Here is a 20,252-nt window from a genome sequence, read left to right as displayed (position 1 = left end):
CATAAAACTGTACTGGCTATAATTTGACAAAAAAAATATTAAATACAGAATATGCCAAAGCACCAGTTTACCTGCTGACCAACTGGATGCCACTTAAGGCTGTGGTCCCATCCTTACTGATAAACAGTGTTAGATTGCTGTCTGTGAGAGAAAGAGTGACAAAATGTTCAGTTTAGGTCCTTCACATGTGGGTAATAAATGGGTAATTGTCACATATGTATCAGTAAGCAGTAAACAATGCAATGCATGTAAATTACTATCAACACCTTGTAGGCCAAAAGAGCGCCAGTGATGTCATATAAAAACCATATTTGGTTCACCAAAGAATATCATTCAAAGGTTCATAAACAAACTATTATATACTTATAGTCCAAAAAACCTTTTTACATTACAACATATTTTTTATGTAACAAGGCAAGGCAAGTTTATATGTATAGCAAGTTTCATAAACAGAGGTAATTAAGACATATATAAAAAATTCTAAGAGAAAAAAAGTGATATTTCCTGTCACAATAAAAACAAACATATAAACGAATTTAAAATAATAATAAGCCCCGGCTAGGTCATGTAGCCTTTCTGTGTGGCGTTTGCATGTTCTCCCTGTGTCTGCGTGGGTTTACTCCGGTTTTCTCCCACAGGTCAAAACATGCAAGTTAGGCAAATTTGAGACGCCATATTGTACATCCCCTAAACTGTGTCTGGATTAACTTGTCTGAATAAACCTGTGTATGAATTAACCAGTTCTCGCCATGAATATAGCCATAGATGCTGGGGTAAAGAATAAAGAAATAATAAAAATAATAAAAAATAATAATTAACCCTTATAAGTCACTTGGGGTCAAAATGACACCCAAGCCACTTTTCTTTAGTTAAAAAAAATGGTTCCCTTCATCTCAGTGGAATAACATTTTGTTACTTTTCTATATTATCTTTCAATATTCATAAAAATGGGCTTGATTTGGTCGTTCTGATTTTTCATAAAAAAAGTATATTTTACATGCAAGCTAATGGTGTAGTTGAGGAATTTAGTGGTAAACAGATACAAAAGTACTTCATATCTCCCAAAACACAGCATTAATGTATAGACGGGAAGTAAACAAATAAAAAGATATGTTATTTATATAATTAAAAAAATGTATATTTTTGTAATCATTCTACGAATTTCTGGGGTCATTTTGATCCCCAAGGACCCTTAGTGTAAACAGGAAAATCGGGGCTTACGAGGGTTAAAAGAAAGTAAATGTTATTTTATAAGAACGTGTAGGACTGGGTTGGGAAACAATACTTTATGGAACCAAACAGCCAAAATTGGTTTTAAGTAGGGCTGGGCAAAAAAAAAAGATTTTTCGATTTATCTTTTTTTTTACGTGGTCGATTCAAAATCGATTCTCAAAGGCCACGAATCGTTTTTTTTTTAAAGAAATAACCTGATTGTATTGTATTTAACATAATTGTATGCATTTGAAAATTAGAGATGGGTTCTGTTTTAATGTACCCAAGTGTACCTAAAATAAAAGAGTTTAATATACAGGTTTGTGGCCCTTAATTTCTTTTAATTAAAGGCAGAGTAGGCAGGTTTAAGTCTTAAATAGTCTAAAACACCTTCTCCAAACTTGTCCAAACTGTCCCCATATTCCAATACATAAGCAAAATGTAACTACTCTGAAAAAGAGAGTATAAAAATCGCGTGTCTGACTGTAGACCTCTTACGACTGTTTTAAACACAGCAAATTATTTCCATTCTCTCCACCCCCTCCCTTCTGGGTTTCTTCTAAAGCCACACCCCCAAAACTCATGAACATGCGACGCCGACAGCTCTGCTGGGAGAAGCATTTACCTGAGACGAGCGGAGAGGAAGAAGCGCGGTGCATGTAGTAACATCATGTCACAATCACATGTAATAATACACCTAACTTTATCACTATGAATATAAACAAATAGGATGGCTTTTAGTACTCACTATCAAGCTAGCATATCAATACTGGTAAAATTAAAAATATATTTTGTTTGATTCGGTAACAAACAAGCCAGTTATATATATAAGACAAAGCTAAAAACAGGTTACATTGATAAAAGTTTTTTCATTACCATCAGTTACACTGTAATGAGGGTGAATTTTGTGAAGATTTATAACATATACGGTGTTTTGCATGTAAGAGTTTCCGGGATGTAAGCATTGTTGACTCTTGTCGACTCAAGGAAAAGCCACGCAATATTTACTCTCGTTTGATTTCTTTGTTTATTTCTTTTTTAGCCTTGTTTGCTTTCACTGACTGCATATGCAGGTACTGTGAGTTCTGAATGCTCTTTCTCTGCCATACTTTTGCTCTTCCTAGAGTGCCTCGTGCACGTTCAAATCAATCGGGTGTGCGCATGTGTGGGCAGATCCTGTAGCAACAGGGGTGGTGTCATGGTCACGAGAGAGAGTGACAGTTGTGCAAGCCAATCATTTGTTTTGTCCCGAATGGAAATAATTAGCTGTGTTTAAAACAGTGGCGAGAGGTCTACAGACACTCGAGTTCCACACTCCCCCTTCCAGAGTACCCACATTTCACTTATGTATTGGTATACAAAGACAGTTTAAACAAATTTGGAAAAAAGTTTTTTAGACAATTCCTGCCTATCCTTCCTTTAATTACCCACTTGTAAACTTATGTTCACTGTTCTTTTTTATAAATATAGTATTTGTATTAAATCTATATTCACTGAGCTGAATCGAGAGTAAAAACAACGCCCCGAGAATTGTAATCAAACAGGAAATCGAAATGATAGCTTGTGAATTGAAATAGTTTTAAGCACCGTGTAGCACCTTAATTTTTAAGAGTAAAGTGCTAAATAATAGTCAGTCTGATGGCTTCCTAACTCACCTTCATTGTTGCTGACATCACTAAAGTTCTGACTCTGCACGATCTTCTCTACAATATCATCAGCATCAATACGAGTGTCATCCACCCAGGTGGGGTGGCTCTCCACAGAGTCCATCTTTCTCCTGAAAAAATATATACAATATGCCTTAATATCTTTCAAATAAAAACTCAATGCCAGGTATAAAACACATACATCTAAAAAGCTTTAGTTTGATGTATGTGAATATATGTGACCCATTTTGTAAAAACCTATCTAAAGTAATTTTTTGTGAATTACTGTTTTCTACATAAATCATCTTACATTCTGTAAAAATTTGACCTTGATATCTTTAATACTGACTGACTGACTGACTGAGATTGACATGTCAAAGATTGAAATCAACGTGAATTGAATGACTAGAAATCAATCTTTGAGTCTCATAATACCTTTGGATTTCACAGTCAGGTTCCTATATAATATAACAATCGGATAATAATAATATATAAAAATGTGGTAACTTGGTGCAGTGAGCAGAGTATCTTAACTGCCTCCTAACCTTGAGGGTCTGTTCGGGAGAATAGCGGGACGAGGTGGTCGGGGAGGCTTTTCTGGTTTTACGAGCTCTTTCTCCTGCTCTACAGGGCTCTCGGCAGCTGTAGCGGTCCCTCCTGATGTGTTACTGCTGCTGGTGGAGGTGTTTCGCCGGTGATGGGAGAGATCCGTCAGGCTGGAGGAGCGAGAGTACTCTGTGCTGTAGCCTGTATGGAGGGCAAACACATCCCACATGTCAGTGCACAAGTGATTTAGCTCTCAATTATGATGAAAAGACACTGAAGCGGGCACATATTTTTGTTTGAAAAGCTGTTCTTCTCTTTAGGTTTGGCAAATCATGTTTCTTACAGTAATCAGCCCTGATCTGTACCTGGTGTTCTTTTGATCGTGCCCTGAGTCCCACCTGAGATTTTGCTCTGCTGGCTGGCAAAGCTGGAGTTGCGAGAGTGACCCTTGTGAAACACTTCATCCGGACTGGACAGGTTCTCTTCCAATCCTTCCTGAAGGCCTCCTGAATACAAACACAAAAATGTAAATCATTACTGTTTACATTTTATAGAGATGGCTAGGATGCGTTAAGTGGTGTGTTAGTCATACCCGAGTTGTTCACAGAGGGTCTGTTTTTGATTGGTCGGCGAGCGGTGCTGCCAAGTGATGGCACAGAGTGGTCAGCAGTGCCTTCTCCCTTGCGGTCCAGCTGCAGAGAGGGGTCCTGCCCAGCTATGGCAATAGTCTTAGCTGTACTTACAGGCCTAAGGACAAGGAAAAACCATTTTTATATATTTACAAAGTACTGTGCAAAAGTCTTAGGCCACCATGCTACCATTAGTTGTTTTTGCAATTGTATAGTGATCATATATAAGTATTTCTCAGTCTCTTTATTAGATTACAAACATAAAATACAGGGAACTTGTATGTAGAATTAAAAACAGTATAAAAGTATAAGCTGAAGTGTCAAGTATTTAGGGTAAACTCCCCTTCCTCTTGAGCAATAGCAGGAAACTGCAGGCTCTCTTAAACCTAAATGAAAATAAATCCTGACCGATGCCTGAAGCAGACATTTAGTTCTGAAAATTGTTTTGTTTATAATTTTGTGTACATATTTTCTGTATTTTCTGTTTGTATCTTAAAGAAAGAGTGAAAAATAAATATGGATGTAGATTACATACAAAGTCAATGCAAAGACACGATCAGACTCGTCCTCGCGTGGGGCGATGCGAATGACGCAATATGGGCTGCGCGTTTACCGCGAAAACACGCGCTATTCGTCGCAAACGCCTCTTCGCCCAAGTTGAAAATATTGAACTTGAGCGAAAAATTTGCATGACACAAAGTTAAATCCCGCGAGTAATCTAGAGCGAATAACGCGATGACCAGCGTTTGGTGTGTACGTAGCATAAGACTTTTATGTATATTCAAGTTTAGGTCATCATGAAACAATAAACTTAAAGGAATATTCCATTTTCTTAAAAGAACAATCCAGACAATCCACTCACCACCATGTCATCCAAAATGTTGACGTCCCTCCCTGTTCAGTCGAGAAGAAATTATGTTTTTTGAGGAAAACATTGAAGGATTTTTCTCATTTTAATGGACTTTAATAGACACCAACAATTAACACGTAACATGTAACAGTTTTTTTCAACGGAGTTTCAAAAGACTATAAACGATCCCAAACGAGGCATAGGGGTCTTAGCTAAGCGAAACGATTGTCATTTTTGACAAGAAAAATAAAAAATACGCTCTTTTAAACCACAACTTTTCGTCTAGGTCCGGTCCAGCGCGACCTAACGTAAATGCGTAGTGACGTAGGGAGGTCACGTGTCACATATATAAAACGCACATTTGCGGATCATTGTAAACAATAAACTGACACAAAGACATTAATTAGTATCAGTTGACATACAACAACGTAGGAAAGGTCCTCTTTCAACGCACTTGTAAACACTGGGGAGGAGTTTCGCGTTCATCTTCTGTGACCTCTTGACATCACGACGTATTGCGTGGGGTCACGCTAGCGCATCACGACCGGATCTAGACGAGAAGTTGTGCTTTAAAAGTGGATATTTGTTATTTTTCTTGTCAAAAATGACAATTGTTTTGCTAGATAAGACACTTATGCCTCGTTTGGGATTGTTTATAGTCCTTTAAAACTCCGTTGAAAAAAACTGTTACGTGTTGAGTTAAGTGTTAATTGTTGGTGTCTATTAAAGTCCATTAAAATGAGAAAAATCCTGCAATGTTTTCCTCAAAAAACATAATTTCTTCTCGCCTGAACAAAGAAAGACATCAACATTTTGGATGACATGGTAATGAGTAAATTATCTGGATTTTTCTTTTAAGAAAATGGAATATTCCTTTAATATATATAAAATATAATAAAATACAATCAGGCAGGGTGGTACAGTGCTAAGGATGGATCAAGATCTTTTAGTGAAGCAAATGTTGTTTAAAAAAGCCGAAATAAAGCACACTTACGTTTTAAAGCAGGGATCTCCCGAAAGAAGAGTTATGCCAATAGTAACCTGGGAAAAACAAGGAGGGAAAATCTTCTCATATTCCTATTATAGGCTTATGAACATTACAATCATTGTAATAATTTTAAAGACTATGTGTGGGAAACTACACATGAATCACAATCGGAGTGAAAATACCTCAAATATCTATGAATAATTATTATGTTCTTTGTTTCATTTTCAATGTTTCCTCGTGACAAATATATAAGACAGTGAGTCAGTTGATCACAAAGGGATTCATGAGACAGTTTGGGCATTCACATGTCACCCACACATTGTGGTTAGATGATTATATTTGTGACAGGGATAGTATGACTATAATTCGATAAACAACCACTTCTGCTGTCTTGTCTTGTGTTAAAATAGACTCAAAACATGCTAGTATCGATAGAACTCAGGATGACATCATTTAGAAAAAATAGCCTGCTGGCCCTTTAACATAAGGATCAGTGTTTTGTTGCCATGTTGGTCAGGTTTATTACAATGTAACTGTAATCCACCTGTAGTGTTAATTCTGAAATGATACAAAATTTCATTCCACATATACTACACTCTCAAAAATAAAAGGTACAAGAAGGTACAAAAGTTGTCACTGGGGCGGTACCTTTTAAAAACGTACACTTTGGCCGCATTTACACTGCCTGTTAGAAGTGACTCAATTCCGATTTTCCAATTCCCTCAAATGGTAGAGATTGTATATGACCCACGGACGTGTTAGCAGAAAAAAGTGCATAGATTCCCATATTCTCTTCAGGCCTTATTCATATGTGAAAATAAATTGAATATGAATCAGATACATGCCTTCGTGTCTGCAATGTAAGCGGACAGATCAGATATTACAATGTCAAGGCTTGTGCCTCATAGAAAATGTGACGCCAACTCAGGTGGACACCACCCACGATCACATGACTCTTCTTATAGCAGCACATCTTTGACGCGTTGGCTCCACATGGTGGGGTCATGTTAAGGTTTCATGTCTTGTTACAGAAATAATGCTGTATAATCACTTTGTCTGTGTGTATTCCATATCACAACATTTTACTTCCGCTTTGGTGTAAGTTGTTTTGGGTCAGTATGTCTACCTTGAATTGTTTTGCCAAATGTTTAGTGTAAATGCAAATATCAGATATGAGTCGCTTTTAAAATATGCAAGCGGGGCATCAAAAAATTGGACACGGGCAACAAGTCGGAATCATGCCTCAAGATTTGCAGTGTAAATTTTGTACCTTAGAGGTGCATACTGGTTCCTCAAAGGTAAATATCTGTACCTTTTAAAAAAGTTCAGTCCCAGTGACATCTTTTGAACCCTTTAGATACACCAGTCTACACACAAGCTACCGTACAAAGAAAGCAGCCTACACACATACTGTATATATATGTACACACACCTTGAGTATGGAGTTGTCTTGCCGAGTGTTCTTGGTGTCGTATCCCTCCAATATACAGCAGCGAACAGTGGAGCCTGAACCAGCAAACTCCGCCAAATTGAGGTCAGCAAAGCCCAGCTGGAGATCAGAGGAAAGAAAGATTTTACCATCATTTTAGACATACAAAAACAGAAAGCGAGCTATAAACTCTCATACACCAGCATTTGACTAAGCTCTTTCATTCTTCTACAGATGTATTATTACTGTTGCTTCATCCGCATTACACCAAGAATCATTTTCCCTCAATCCAATCTTTCTTGTATATAATATATTGCTTTTCAGCTTCTAGTGCTATTTATGTAGGGTAAACTGTAAAAATGTTTTCATTTTCATGTTATAACACCTTTCAATCCTTTTAATTTGGCATAATAATTTCCATTTTTTTATTGAAAGTACTTAAATTTAAAGGAAAACACCACCGATTTTCCAATATTTTATTATGTACTTACCTCAACTAAGACAAATCAATACATACCTATCTTTTTCAATGCGTGCACTTCATCTTTGCACAGCGCGTCGTGATTGTGTTAGCATTTAGCCTAGCCTCATTCATTTCTTAGGATCCAAACTGTGATGATGCTACTGCGTACTGAAATCGAAGTGCTGCAAACGAAGCGCTCTTCCGTCATACAATATATATTTTATCTGCTTAAAAAATCGCCACGTTTTATTTTGTGCCCCCATACTTACTCGTGTAACTACTCATGTAACAGTCTTTAAATAGGGAAAACATGGAAGTGTTTGGTGGCTTCTTAATTCATCCCTGTTTGGATCCTAAGGAATGAATGGGACTAGGCTAAATGCTAACACATTCACAACGCGCTGTGCAAAGATGATGTGCACGCATTGAAAAAAGATAGGAATGTATTAATTTGTCTTAATTAAGGTAAGAACATAGTAAAATATTGAAAACATTTTCCTTTAAAGTTGTCAAATAAGTGCAATGATTTTGTAACTGCAGGCCTTAACTTTGGCTTGACTTTGATTCAACAGGAATTGTCTGACAAAAACAAATCAAAACAGCATTTGATTTTTGACAAAAATTTGGTATTTGAAGACAGTTGTGCTGTAGTGAGGCTTACTGTATGGAGCTTAAGGAAAGGGTTAACCTCTAAGAGCTCTTACATAACTACAGGCCTGTGAAACTGGCAGGATCATTCGAGCATAAAATCTTTCTCCTCTTTCGCTCAATACAGGACTGCCAAACATTCTTCATCTTCTCCTCACTGTAATCTTTCTCGGTCTAACCTTTTGCAACTGAATCAACGTTGCTCTTAAATGTTAATGACTTAACAGTAACCGATTTAATTCTTCCGCTTTCTTTAGCTCTTTATGTACATTAAGAGTGGATGCACATGGCCTTTAAAATTCATTGATGTGTAATGTTATATCAGACAAAATCTAATTGACGAGACTGTGGAAGCGGGGTGTTGAGTTTTGCACTATGTCAAAGCTGCAGGCCGCACATCTGCTTTAGATAGGAGACCGGCTGGTGTACGTATTGCTAAGAAGCTTTACGGTAGAAAAGGCATTTAAGATATTTCCCCATCTGCTCAAGGATATGTGCATGTGTGTGCTGACTAACATATCTCTTCCTTATCTATATTTACTCTTCCTCTGCTGTCTTTAGCACTAACTGTTCCCTTTAGACAGATCGACTTCTTTTTTTCAGAAATTACTAGCCAACTCTTTTACGGTTTATAATGTTCCTGTAGCTCAGTTGGTTTGCATTGCATTAGCAACACAAAAGTCATGGGTTCGATCCCAAGAAACACATTCCGATAAATTTATTGAATGCATAGAGTAAGTCGCATCAGCCAAATGCATAAACATATACGTTCTGAAGATATTTAAATACTGCACTGGTACTCTGCTACATTACAAGCCAAACATATATTTTTAGTAACTAAACTATCATATACAAACTATTTAAGCAATTATGTATTTATTTAAATTAAAATGACCCCTATTTTTGACCTCCCTACCCTTAAGCCCTGAAGCCTTCATAGGTGTTCAGAATCCAGTGGGGTCTATGGAAGTTAAATGATGTATGCAAGTGCCAATTTCATCAAATTCCTATTCAGTTATTTTTATTTCATGAGTTCACCTGTGTTCAGATACAGTAAATCTTGGGTTGCTGTCTAACAGTACATTCACACAGGGCGAAAGCGTTAATGCTCCTCATTTACTTTTAATGGGTAACATCATGCGTTGCCGTACTGAATTGTGGATCTGTCAACGTCACGTCAAGCCTTTTCTCAACTTTTCAAGCGCCAACACGTGCCTTATAACCTAGTGCGAGCCAGCCAATTATGTTTATGCAAGACCAGGCCACGCTTCAGACAAGCCTCCCCTTTAACGCTTTCGCCCCGTTTGAATGTACCTTAAGACAGAGGACTCCGTTTTTTAATAATGATGACGTTTGGGGCAGTTGTGGCCTTATGTTTAGAGAGTCATGCTTGTAACACGAATGTCGACAGTTAAATTCTTACAGATGGCAGAAAGCAACTAAGGTGCACCTTATTCGAGTTGCTTCCTGGGCACTGCCGTTATAGCCGGTCACTGTTCCAGGTATGTGTGTGTTTAAAGGAAAATCCAGATAATTTACTCACCACCATGCCATCCAAAATGTTGATGTCTTTCTTTGTTCAGTCAAGAAGAAATGTTTTTTGAGGAAAACACTCCAGGATTTTTCTCATATTAATGGACTTTAATGGACCCCAACACTTAACAGTTTTATTGCAGTTTAAAATTGCAGTTTCAACGCAGCTTCAAAGGACTCTAAATGATCTCAAACGAGGCATAAGGGTCTTATCTAGCAAAACGATTGTCATTTTTGGCAAGAAAAATAAAAAAATATGCACTTTTGGACCACGGCTTCTCTTCTTCCTCCGGCTGTGTGATGAGCCAGCGCGAACTCATGTAATTGCGTTATGCCGTCGAAAGGTCACATGTTACATATATGAAACGCACATTTGTGGACCATTTTAAACAATAAACTGACACAAAGACATTTATTAGTATATTTCAACATACAAAAATGTCATAACGGTCCTCTTTTCTACACACTTGTAAATACTGGTGCGTAGTTTCGATACGTCATCCTCTTGACATGAGGATGAATTATGTGAGGTCGCGCTGGCACGTCACAGGACCAGAGGAAGACAAAAAGTTGTGGTTTAAAAGTGCATTTTTTTCTTGCCAAAAATGGCAATCGTTTCGCTAGATAAGACTCTTATGCCTCGTTTGAGATGTTTAGAGTCCTTTGAAACTGCCATTTTAAACTGCATCAAAACTGCTAAGTGTTGGGGTCCATCAAAGCCCACCAAAACGAGAAAAATCCTGGAATGTTCTCCTCAAAAAACATAATTTCTTCTCGACTGAACAAAGAAAGACATCAACACCCTGGATAACATGGTGGTGAGCAAACCATCTGGATTTCTTCAAGAAAATGGACTAATCCTTTAAGACTTGGAGTGCGTATGTTCAATACTCAATGGAATGGGTTAAATGCAAAGGTCACATTTCAAGTATGGGCTACTTAAACTCGAACACTTAAAGAAATAAATGGAAATAAGGTGGTGGGATGCCAATAGAACTGTCACAGTAAGGTAATAAAGACACATTTCAATTATATGTGTAGTACCATACTTTAAAGGTAACAATTAAATTGCTGCCACCGCGGCAGCAAAGGTTCCTTTAACTCCCACATAAGGTCACATCCACCCTCTCCTTCCTGTGTTTCTCCCTCATTCCTTGTTACAGATCATATATTTGACCTCCCTTATTCCCTGCGTCAGCAGAATGTGTTGACACCCTGCTCCTGTCCAAGTCATAGGGGATCGGTCAATCAAAAGAAAATGACCCGGGTGCAGCCTCCCAAAAAAAACAAAGTCCTCCAACTCATTACGCACACAATCGTGCAAATGAGCCTCTCTCGGCAGTACCTCACCATAATGATAGAGGTGCATGTACTGCTATATGTCTATAAAGAAGTGATCTCAGTACAGTGCTATTACTGCAAGGTGGTAAATGAAATGTTGGCTTCTAAATTTGTGATTAAGAGATTGTATAGCATTAGTCACTCACTGCATGAGTCCTTTTGAACTTGCTGGAGCAGTATTTCCTGTATATATGTATATGTATTTCCTTATGAGTATGGATACTTGTGGATCATATGACTTTGTTTGTTTATACACATATAATGACTAAACAGACTTTTCACGAGACCGACTACTCCCTGACAAAATAAACAGTGATGTCTTAGTAAAAAAATTATTAATCCAGGAGGAGAAAAATTATTATTTGAAATCCTACCTTTGAAAAAGCTTTTCCACCTTTAAGCTCCTGCGAGAGAGAGAGAGAGAGAGAGAGAGAGAGAGAGAGAGAGAGAGAGAGAGAGAGAGAGAGAGAGAGATTTGTTATGCAACATGTTTGCTATCGCTATGGTGACACTAAGGCAAAGGGTAATGGGATCAAAGCAACCCATGAGACAGCAGATATCTTGTACAGAATAAACTTAGTAAATAAATACCTCCTCATTCTGTTTCATAATCAAAGTAAACACCCAAAAGACTTTAAATATTTAGATATCTAGAGCTTTTTTAACAACGGGTTAGTCTTTGACCCTATATAAAGATAGTAATGCCAATATTTGTGTGGTTCAGTACAGTTGGATCTGACCGACCTTACGCACAGACACGCGGCAAATGCAGGGGTCCAGGACTCCCGTGGTTGAACTGGCACTCATCTTGCACACAAACGAGAACTTCTTTCGCCAGCGAACACAGTTCTCCTGTACCTCTTCCCTGGATGAAGACAGAAGGAAGAACAGAGATGAGTTGAAGGGTTTATCATAAGCGCCTCTATTTTCTATCTTAGTCATTAAATACATTTGTTACAGTATATTCACAACAACATGTAAAAATAAAAACTTATAACAAAGTTTAAGTTGAGTGATTTTGCAGGACAAAACAAAATAAACATATGTACTGTATGGTACAGGACAATTACAGTGCAGAGAGTGCCTGGTTAAACAGGACTGGTTAGTGAATAAGACCCAGGTGTTTGTTTAAAAACACAGTGTTACAGCAACAGTGACTTTTCAGTGAATAAGCCAGTTTCCACTTGTGAATACACTCACTGAAGGGCAATGCCAACGTTATGGATGTGACATTTGAATCTATAATGACAGCTGAAACGTCTCAGTTAAAATGATTTGCTTTATATTTAAATTGGTAATGTATTTTCTCATAACACCCGATATGGGGAACTGACAGGCAAAATATATTTTCCTAAACAAAATCTCACACACCCCAAAAAAGTATAGACCAAAGTGTACATATAAAGAACAAGTCTGTTTGTGTGTGCTCATCTTTTTTATGGTAAAGATGACTTCCACGGAATTGCCTTAAAGGGGATATATCATGAAAATCTGACTTTTTCACGTTTAAGTGCTATAATTGGATCCCTAGTGCTTCTATCAAACTAGAAAATGTAAAAAATTTAAACCCAGTAAGTTAGTTTTAATACCATATTTTCTGCAAGCATGTAAAAAAGATAATTGAAATCTGGCTCGCCTTGTGATGTCAGACGGGATAATACCGCCCCTCAATCTGCACTATTCAACCACGGCACTGCCATTTAGTGCAGAGATCAACTCATTCGCATTTTAAACGGCACATTTTTGCTTCCACACAAAGTGGCAACTTTAACATGTTATAATAAATTATCCATATGGTATTTTGAGGGAGAACTTCACATACGTACTATGGGGACAGAAAAAATTTATTTGACATCTTAATAAAGTCTTTTGAAATGTCCCCAATAAATATTAGTAAAGAGATCAGACATAAAAACAAATGACACAATGAACAAGACAATGCTTGATTTGGCAATTTAATGTTCAGAAAGATCAACGTGTCAAAGATTATTGTGCAAGTCTGTCCAGAACAGTTTTGTGCAATCTACTAATCACTTAGACTAATCAATCTTTAAAACCAGCCAGTGCTGCAAAGCAATGATACATTGAGCAGTAAACTAGAACATTTACTGTAAGTCTACAGATCAAAATACAGACGTTGGTAATTTTAGCAGACTGCTGTCCGTCTCCCCCTTTCTGTTTCACTTTCATTTTATTCACCATCCTCTTCTACAGACCCCATTTCAAATCATTACTTCTTTCAGTCTCTTTCGCTTTTTACAAGAGTCTCTCATGTCTCTTAGTAATACTTTATTTTACAGTCCATTTGTTTTTCTTGTTACATGTATTTATTTACTATATTAAAGTAAATTATTTATAATATGCTATTAACCATAACACCAAACCTTAACTGTAACCCTAATAATAACATTAGCTAGGTTTCCATCCAAACGTAAAGCAAAGCTGTTCAAAATTCGCAATAAAAGAACAAAAAAAATGCGAATTAGGTGCGATTCCATCCATTAGGTGCGTTGTTTGAGCGAATGACGATGGTAACCTAGTAACCAACAGTAAACAAAACAATGTACGCGACGCGTGGAAAATGGAGACAGGACTGCATGTAGTTACAATGGAGCAAGTTATTAAGGTATTTGCCGTGCAGTTTGTAATTGCCAAACTGAATGCTGTGCACACAGGGAGGATGCAGCATTTTGAAGGCACTAGCAGGTATATGGTAAAGACAACTCCAGCGGAAACAGCTAGAAGGTCAGTTTTAATGTTCGCTACGTCAGAATTAATTCGGCAAATACGTTTCCCATTTTCAGTACAGATTACTTAAAATCAACAACCATGTTTCCATCAATATGATATTATGCGCATTTTAAACATCCAAAACGAGTGCTGGAAACGCCAACTTTCGATCTTAAAAAGCGCCCTTAATTCGTAAAAACGTGTTTACGCTCTCTTAAGGTGGTTTTTGATATATGCGAAAAATAGTAAATTTGGATAATGGGAGATGTAAACGTAGCGAACATTAAACCCACGTGACTGATTGTCTGTTTCCGCCGTCTACCATAGGGCTCGACGTCGTCGCAAAGTTGCATTCCTTTTTCTGTGAACAACATTCAGTTTGGCAATTACAAGCTGCACTGCTAATAAATTAATAACTTGCACGATCGTGACTACATGCAGTCCTGTCTCCATTTTCCAAGCGTGCCTTTTTGTTTAGTGTTGGTTACTAGGTTACCAATACCACCGTCATTCGCTCAAACAACTTGATGGAAACGCACCTAATTCGCATTTCTCTGTTTTTATTTTTTTATTTGCGAATTTTGAAAAGATTCGCTTCACGTTCGGATGGAAACCCAGCTACAGTAACAGTAGCCATGTTTCCATCACTATGATTTTATGCACATTTTAAGTATCGCATCGAAAACGAGTGATGGAAACGCCACATTAAGATAAAAAATCTCTTGATTTGCAAAAAAAGTTTTTACGCTTGAGGTGGTTTTTGATTTATAAGAAAATGAGTAAATGCGAAAAATTGGAGATGGAGACGCATTTAACGAATTCATTCTGACGAGACACAAACATTAAACCCACGTGACTGACCGTCTAGCTGTTTCCGCTGGAGGTGTCTTTACCATATATGGGGCTCGACATCGTCGCAATGTCCTTGCTGCTAGTGCCTTCATAAACAGTCTTAATTCCTTCTTCTTTGCACAGCATTCAGTTTGGCAATTACAAGCGGCACTGCTAATACATTAATAACTTGCCCCATCGTGGGTACATGCAGTCCTGTCTACATTTCCCACGCGTGATTTGTTTTGTTTACTGTTGGTTACTAGGTTACCGAATACTGCCGTCATTTGCTCAAACAACTTGATGGAAATGCACCTAACTCGCATTTCTTTGTTTTTCTTTTTTTTTGCCAATTTTAAAAAGATTCGCTTCACATTCGGGTGGAAACTTAGCTACAGTAACAGTAGCCATGTTTCCATCACCATGATTTTATGCGCATTTTGAAGTTTCGCATCGAAAACGAGTGATGGAAACTCCCTTGATTCGCAAAAACAGTTTTCACGCTCGCTTGAGGAGGTTTTTGATTCATGCGAAAAAGAGTAAATGCGAAAAATGGGAGATGGAAACGCATTTACCGAATTAATTCTGACGTAGCCAACATTACACCCACTTGACCGAGCGTCTAGCTGTTTCCGCTTGAGTTGTCTTTACCATATATGGGGCTCGACGTCGTCGCAATGTCCTTGCTGCCAGTGCCTTCATAAACAGTCTTCACTCCTTCTTCAATGCACAGCATTCAGTTTGGCAATAACAAGCTGCACGGCAAATACATTATAACTTACCCCATAGTGACTACATGCAGTCCTGTCTCCATTTTCCACGCGTACATTGTTTTGTTTACTGTTGGTTGCTAGGTTACCCAATACCACCGTCATTCGCTAAAACAACTTGGTGGAAACGCACCTAATTTACATTTCTATGATTTTTTTGCAAATTAAAAAAAAATTCGCTTCACGTTTAAATGGAAACCCAGCTACTGACGCCTAAAAATAAAGTGTAACCATGTATTCTTTACTAGTCTCAAACCCAAAAATCACAAAAGTCTATAAGGTTTTAGCTCCCTATTTCCCCACTGTTATCCTTTATATCATATGTTGCTTGAAGGCATATTTAATGGCCTCCTTCTGTCCTTTATTTCCCTGGGCTTGTCGCCAAGGCATCTGTCCCTGATATCCGCCAACGTGCCAGGAAAAATGAGCATGGATAACGGCACATCCATAACCCGAGCATGACCCTGCTTCATGAGCACCACACACACAACTGCCCATGGGCGCAGGTCATGCTAGACATAACTAGATATATTACGATAACAAAGTTTCCACACTTGCATCCCAGACTAAACAGTTAATAAGACCATTTTTATACATTCAAAATTATATTGTGGATAATGCACATTTACCCCATCATATTCATGGTTTTAGCTGTAAACATATTTTGTAGTTGAAGGGGATTGGGTCTGGGGATCTCCAGATCCAGCGCACATGATAGAAAGATCCATTTCTGGATACATGGGCCTTGGCTTAAATTTCATTCAGGGGCTTATGGACATCCCATTGCGTTCAGATGAGCGGGAAAAGTGATTCCTTTCCATTCTCTTAGAAACTCCAAAACTTCACAAGTTCTTTTGAAAGCACCTATCATCTGGCGGATGACTCATAAAGATCACATCTATGCTTTACTGGTGGTCTGACAGTAGAAAATCCCATTGTTTCAAGTGTTTAAAGTAAAACATGCTGGGTAGAAACAGGAAGGAAAGCTTTACAAGGAAGTGCAGAGATGATGAAACATGCTTTTTGTACAGTAATACAGGAAGATGAATCACAAACAGTTTAAAAATTAGCCAAATTTTTTACAGTCTGGTACAAAGTTCTGTGTGAATTGCCAAAACAATTGCAACTGGCAGTCCATAAAACTGTGGCAAAGCATGACTAGAAATAAAAACCAATGAAACGTTTGAGAACCTTTGAGGCAGTACAACCGAGCGAGTCTTCTTTTAAGCCTGATAAGCGTTCCTATAGCTCAACTGGAGAAGCACTGAGTTAGCAACGTAAAAGTTGTGGGTTCTTACAAGTAAGCACATACCCTGACAAAAATGTATAGCATGCCATGAATGCACTGTAAGTACACGTAAGTGGCTTAGGATAAAGGCATTTCCCAAATGCATGACAGATGTAAGTACCTCAATCAACTAGAACTGAAAGTCAGCTCTACTAAAACTGAAACATTGCTGTCAAAAAAAGCTTGTGGCTTTAAAACACACAAGAGATTATCCATGAGCTATTACCACCACTGCTACTATCCCAGAAGAAAACACTTAGGCCTGCATTAACGCATGTAAAATCTGCTACAGTACAGTATTCTGCTAACACTTACTATTTTATTGATACCTCTATGATATAAACTACCCTATGGCAGGGTTGGGCATTTATGGTCCTGGAAGGCCACTTTCCTGCAGTGTTCAGCTCCAACCCCAATCAAACACACCTGCATGCATTTCCAAGTTATCCTAAAGACTTACAAAGAGGTTAGATTTGGAATTTCAACCTAGTACCTTTGAATTATGACATAATGATGAATTATTAATCTTATACTGTATTTCGTTTATCATGGGACCTAATTAGGTAGCATTCAAGTCATAATTGTAATATTATGATACGTTTATTACAGTCTAAACCCTCACAGACCTCATTAAAGTGTAATAAATACGGATCAGTCCTCTCTGGAACCACAGCTCGACACCAAAACAACATTTACATCATCGGCTTGTTTCGTGATGTGTTATGAAATCCCTGCTGTGACCATCAATGGTGTGTAGCTGGTGATAAAGGTCTGGTGTCACGTCTTTTTGTTTTACTTCCTCTGCAGACGTTGCTCTTTTAAGCCAAACACTTGCTGTTCCTCTTTAAATACAGGCTTTCCAAAATGTGAGGATTTTATACTTTAAATTACCCTTATAAGAATGAGAAAGTTCATACACTCCCAGAAAAAGGTACAAGTAGGTACAAAAGTTGTCACTGGGGTGGTACCTTTTCAAAACGTACACTTTTGTACCTAAAAGGTGCATATTATTAACTCAAAAGTACAAACTGCGGTACATACTGGAGTGTATGTATTGATATTATATGTATGGATGCTTAAACAGTGTTATTCAAATGACAATATGTGAACCAGCTTAAAGGTGCAGTGTGTAATTTTTAAAAGGATCTCTTGACATAAATGCAAAATAATATACAAAACTATATTATCTAGGGTGTATAAAGACCTTTTTATAAAGACCCGTTATATTTTATTACCTTAGAATGAGACGTTTTTATCTACATACACCGAGGGTCTCCTTACATGAAAGTCGCCATTTTGTGCCGCCATGTTTCTACAGAAGCCCTTAATGGACAAACTTTTTTTACTAAGTTGTCTCCGACGATAACATGTTTTTCCGGTGGCGGCTACTGTAGCTTCTCTATGCGTTTCAAAAGCGAGGGGTGAGCAGTGGACTGACCTGTTGATTGCAATTCGCAACCTCACCACTAGATGACACTAAAATTTACACACTGCACCTTTAAGTCATATTTTTATGTTTCCGACATAAAATCATCTTTGAACATTCTGTGAAAATATAATTTTGATATATTTAATATTGACTTAGTCAAATGATTGATCATAAATGGTTTCTCAATGATCAACTCCAACTTCATGCTCCTAATAAAAAGATTACAAGACATCAGCCCGATTTTCAGGAATTTCACTCAATATCCTGTTAAACACTTTTTAACTTTATGCTCATTACTTTCTTTAATCCCATCTCTCCCTCTCTTACACACACACACACACACACACACAACGTACAGTTAGTCTCACCACAATTACGCAAGGCCAATCCCACAGGTGTAACTGCAAACAGCGGTTTGTCGTGTCACTGTAGGAAGAATAACTATTCAGCCAATATTACATAATAATAAGCTTTGTTTCCTCTATAAACCCTCAACTGTTGTTGTAAAGGAAGCATGATTATACTAATAAAAGAAATACCAAGCAAACAATAAGCAAACACACACCCTTTTTCTCTCTTCTGTTTTTGCATTAATTTCAAACCTGTAAAAACTTCAAAGCATGCAGGCAGGTGCAGACAAGGCTCTCAGTGAGCTCAGGCTTACGACACGACGAGACATGACAGAGGAAGTCTAAGACACCTGCATGTGAACAGCATGTGTTAACAGAACACAATGTAAACAGCAGCTTACAACTTCTATAAAGAGTTTGCGCTTTTTAGAGGGAGAAGTTGACCATGAAACGAAAAGGATGTTTAAAGAAACACTGTACAACGTATTTCAATAAATCATGATAGTTCTAAAAGTCCATGTAGTCTATTCATATATATATGAGATAAGCATTATCCTGTTTTCCATACGTTCCACTTCATTTGAACACAGACGGACACGTGCACTTTCTTATTAAGGACATCTGTGTAAAATATGCAAGATGCAACAGACGCATTTATCATCTGGATCAGGAAGCGGAGGAATGATGCGGGATGGAAAAAGCTGAAATAATGAATAATGCAGAACACAAGGGCGCATGCACAAGTGCATCACACGCATCTGTGAAACAAATGTGCGCGCACCTTCCGTGGGAAGAGAAAAAGAAGGATTATATAAGGATGAGAACTACGTAACATGAACTAAAGGAAAAATAAACATCTGATCTAAACAACATGACCTACTTTAATGAAATACAAATGTCAGGTGCAATGAGGTAATGCAGGTTGCTATTACAATGCTGTGGGACACCTCTGGGTTTCTAATGGTGCACTCTTAGAAAACAAAGGTACAAGAAAAGTTGGGGTTTTACATTTTCAGAAAAAGTACTTTTGTACCTAAAAGGTGCATATTGGTACCTTAAAGGTGCATATCTGTGACCTTTTCAAAAGTTATTATCCCACTTGGTACAACTTGTTTAGTGTGTGTGGGAACATTGTAAGAGAAACAATGGATGAAATCTGGATGTCACTTGCTAAATAAAATCAACAGTTGAGCGTGTATCAAAGACAAATAGATGGATCTTTTATATAGGATAATGAATTAGAGAAATCTTATAGTAGATGTAAGAATAGTTGTCCTGCATTTTAACTAAAGGAGACAATCAAGCACAATAGTATAGAAGAGATATGCTCAAATTTACACATTGGTTGGTAATGAGACTGACATTCAATGAGCTGAAAAACATTTTACTGCCCATGAAGTGCCAGTGTCTCTTTTTGTGTCCACACAGGTCGATGAGAACTCATCTTCATAAGCTCAACCTGGTTCATTAACACCAAATAATTTCCCGTAATGTTTTCAATAACCATCCGTTATTTTACATGTGGCAGCATGTTAGACACAAATGCATGCTGCGCCTTGAAACGTGACC

At 37.7% G+C, this 20,252-nt stretch overlaps 1 protein-coding gene across 2 annotated transcripts in view; it reads right to left on the bottom strand.

Moving 5' to 3' along the window:
- Positions 1-20,252, bottom strand: part of eeig1b (estrogen-induced osteoclastogenesis regulator 1b) — a 43,566-nt gene that overhangs the window by 3,633 nt on the left and 19,681 nt on the right. Inside the window, exons 4-12 of one of the 2 annotated variants that reach the window (XM_055199479.2) lie at positions 12,030-12,150; positions 11,660-11,689; positions 7,304-7,420; positions 5,878-5,924; positions 3,997-4,151; positions 3,770-3,910; positions 3,404-3,605; positions 2,868-2,989; positions 72-141 (exon numbers count right to left, since the gene is read on the bottom strand). In XM_055199479.2, coding sequence (XP_055055454.1) covers positions 72-141; positions 2,868-2,989; positions 3,404-3,605; positions 3,770-3,910; positions 3,997-4,151; positions 5,878-5,924; positions 7,304-7,420; positions 11,660-11,689; positions 12,030-12,150 — 1,005 coding nt within the window. The remainder of the gene's footprint in view (positions 1-71; positions 142-2,867; positions 2,990-3,403; positions 3,606-3,769; positions 3,911-3,996; positions 4,152-5,877; positions 5,925-7,303; positions 7,421-11,659; positions 11,690-12,029; positions 12,151-20,252) is intronic. The other variant, XM_055199480.2, reaches the window with a different exon arrangement.

Source organism: Misgurnus anguillicaudatus, chromosome 22, assembly GCF_027580225.2.
Source record: "Misgurnus anguillicaudatus chromosome 22, ASM2758022v2, whole genome shotgun sequence".
Classification (NCBI taxonomy): domain Eukaryota; kingdom Metazoa; phylum Chordata; class Actinopteri; order Cypriniformes; family Cobitidae; genus Misgurnus; species Misgurnus anguillicaudatus.
Note: the sequence above shows the minus strand (reverse complement) of the source record. Positions and strands in the feature narration are given on the sequence as shown.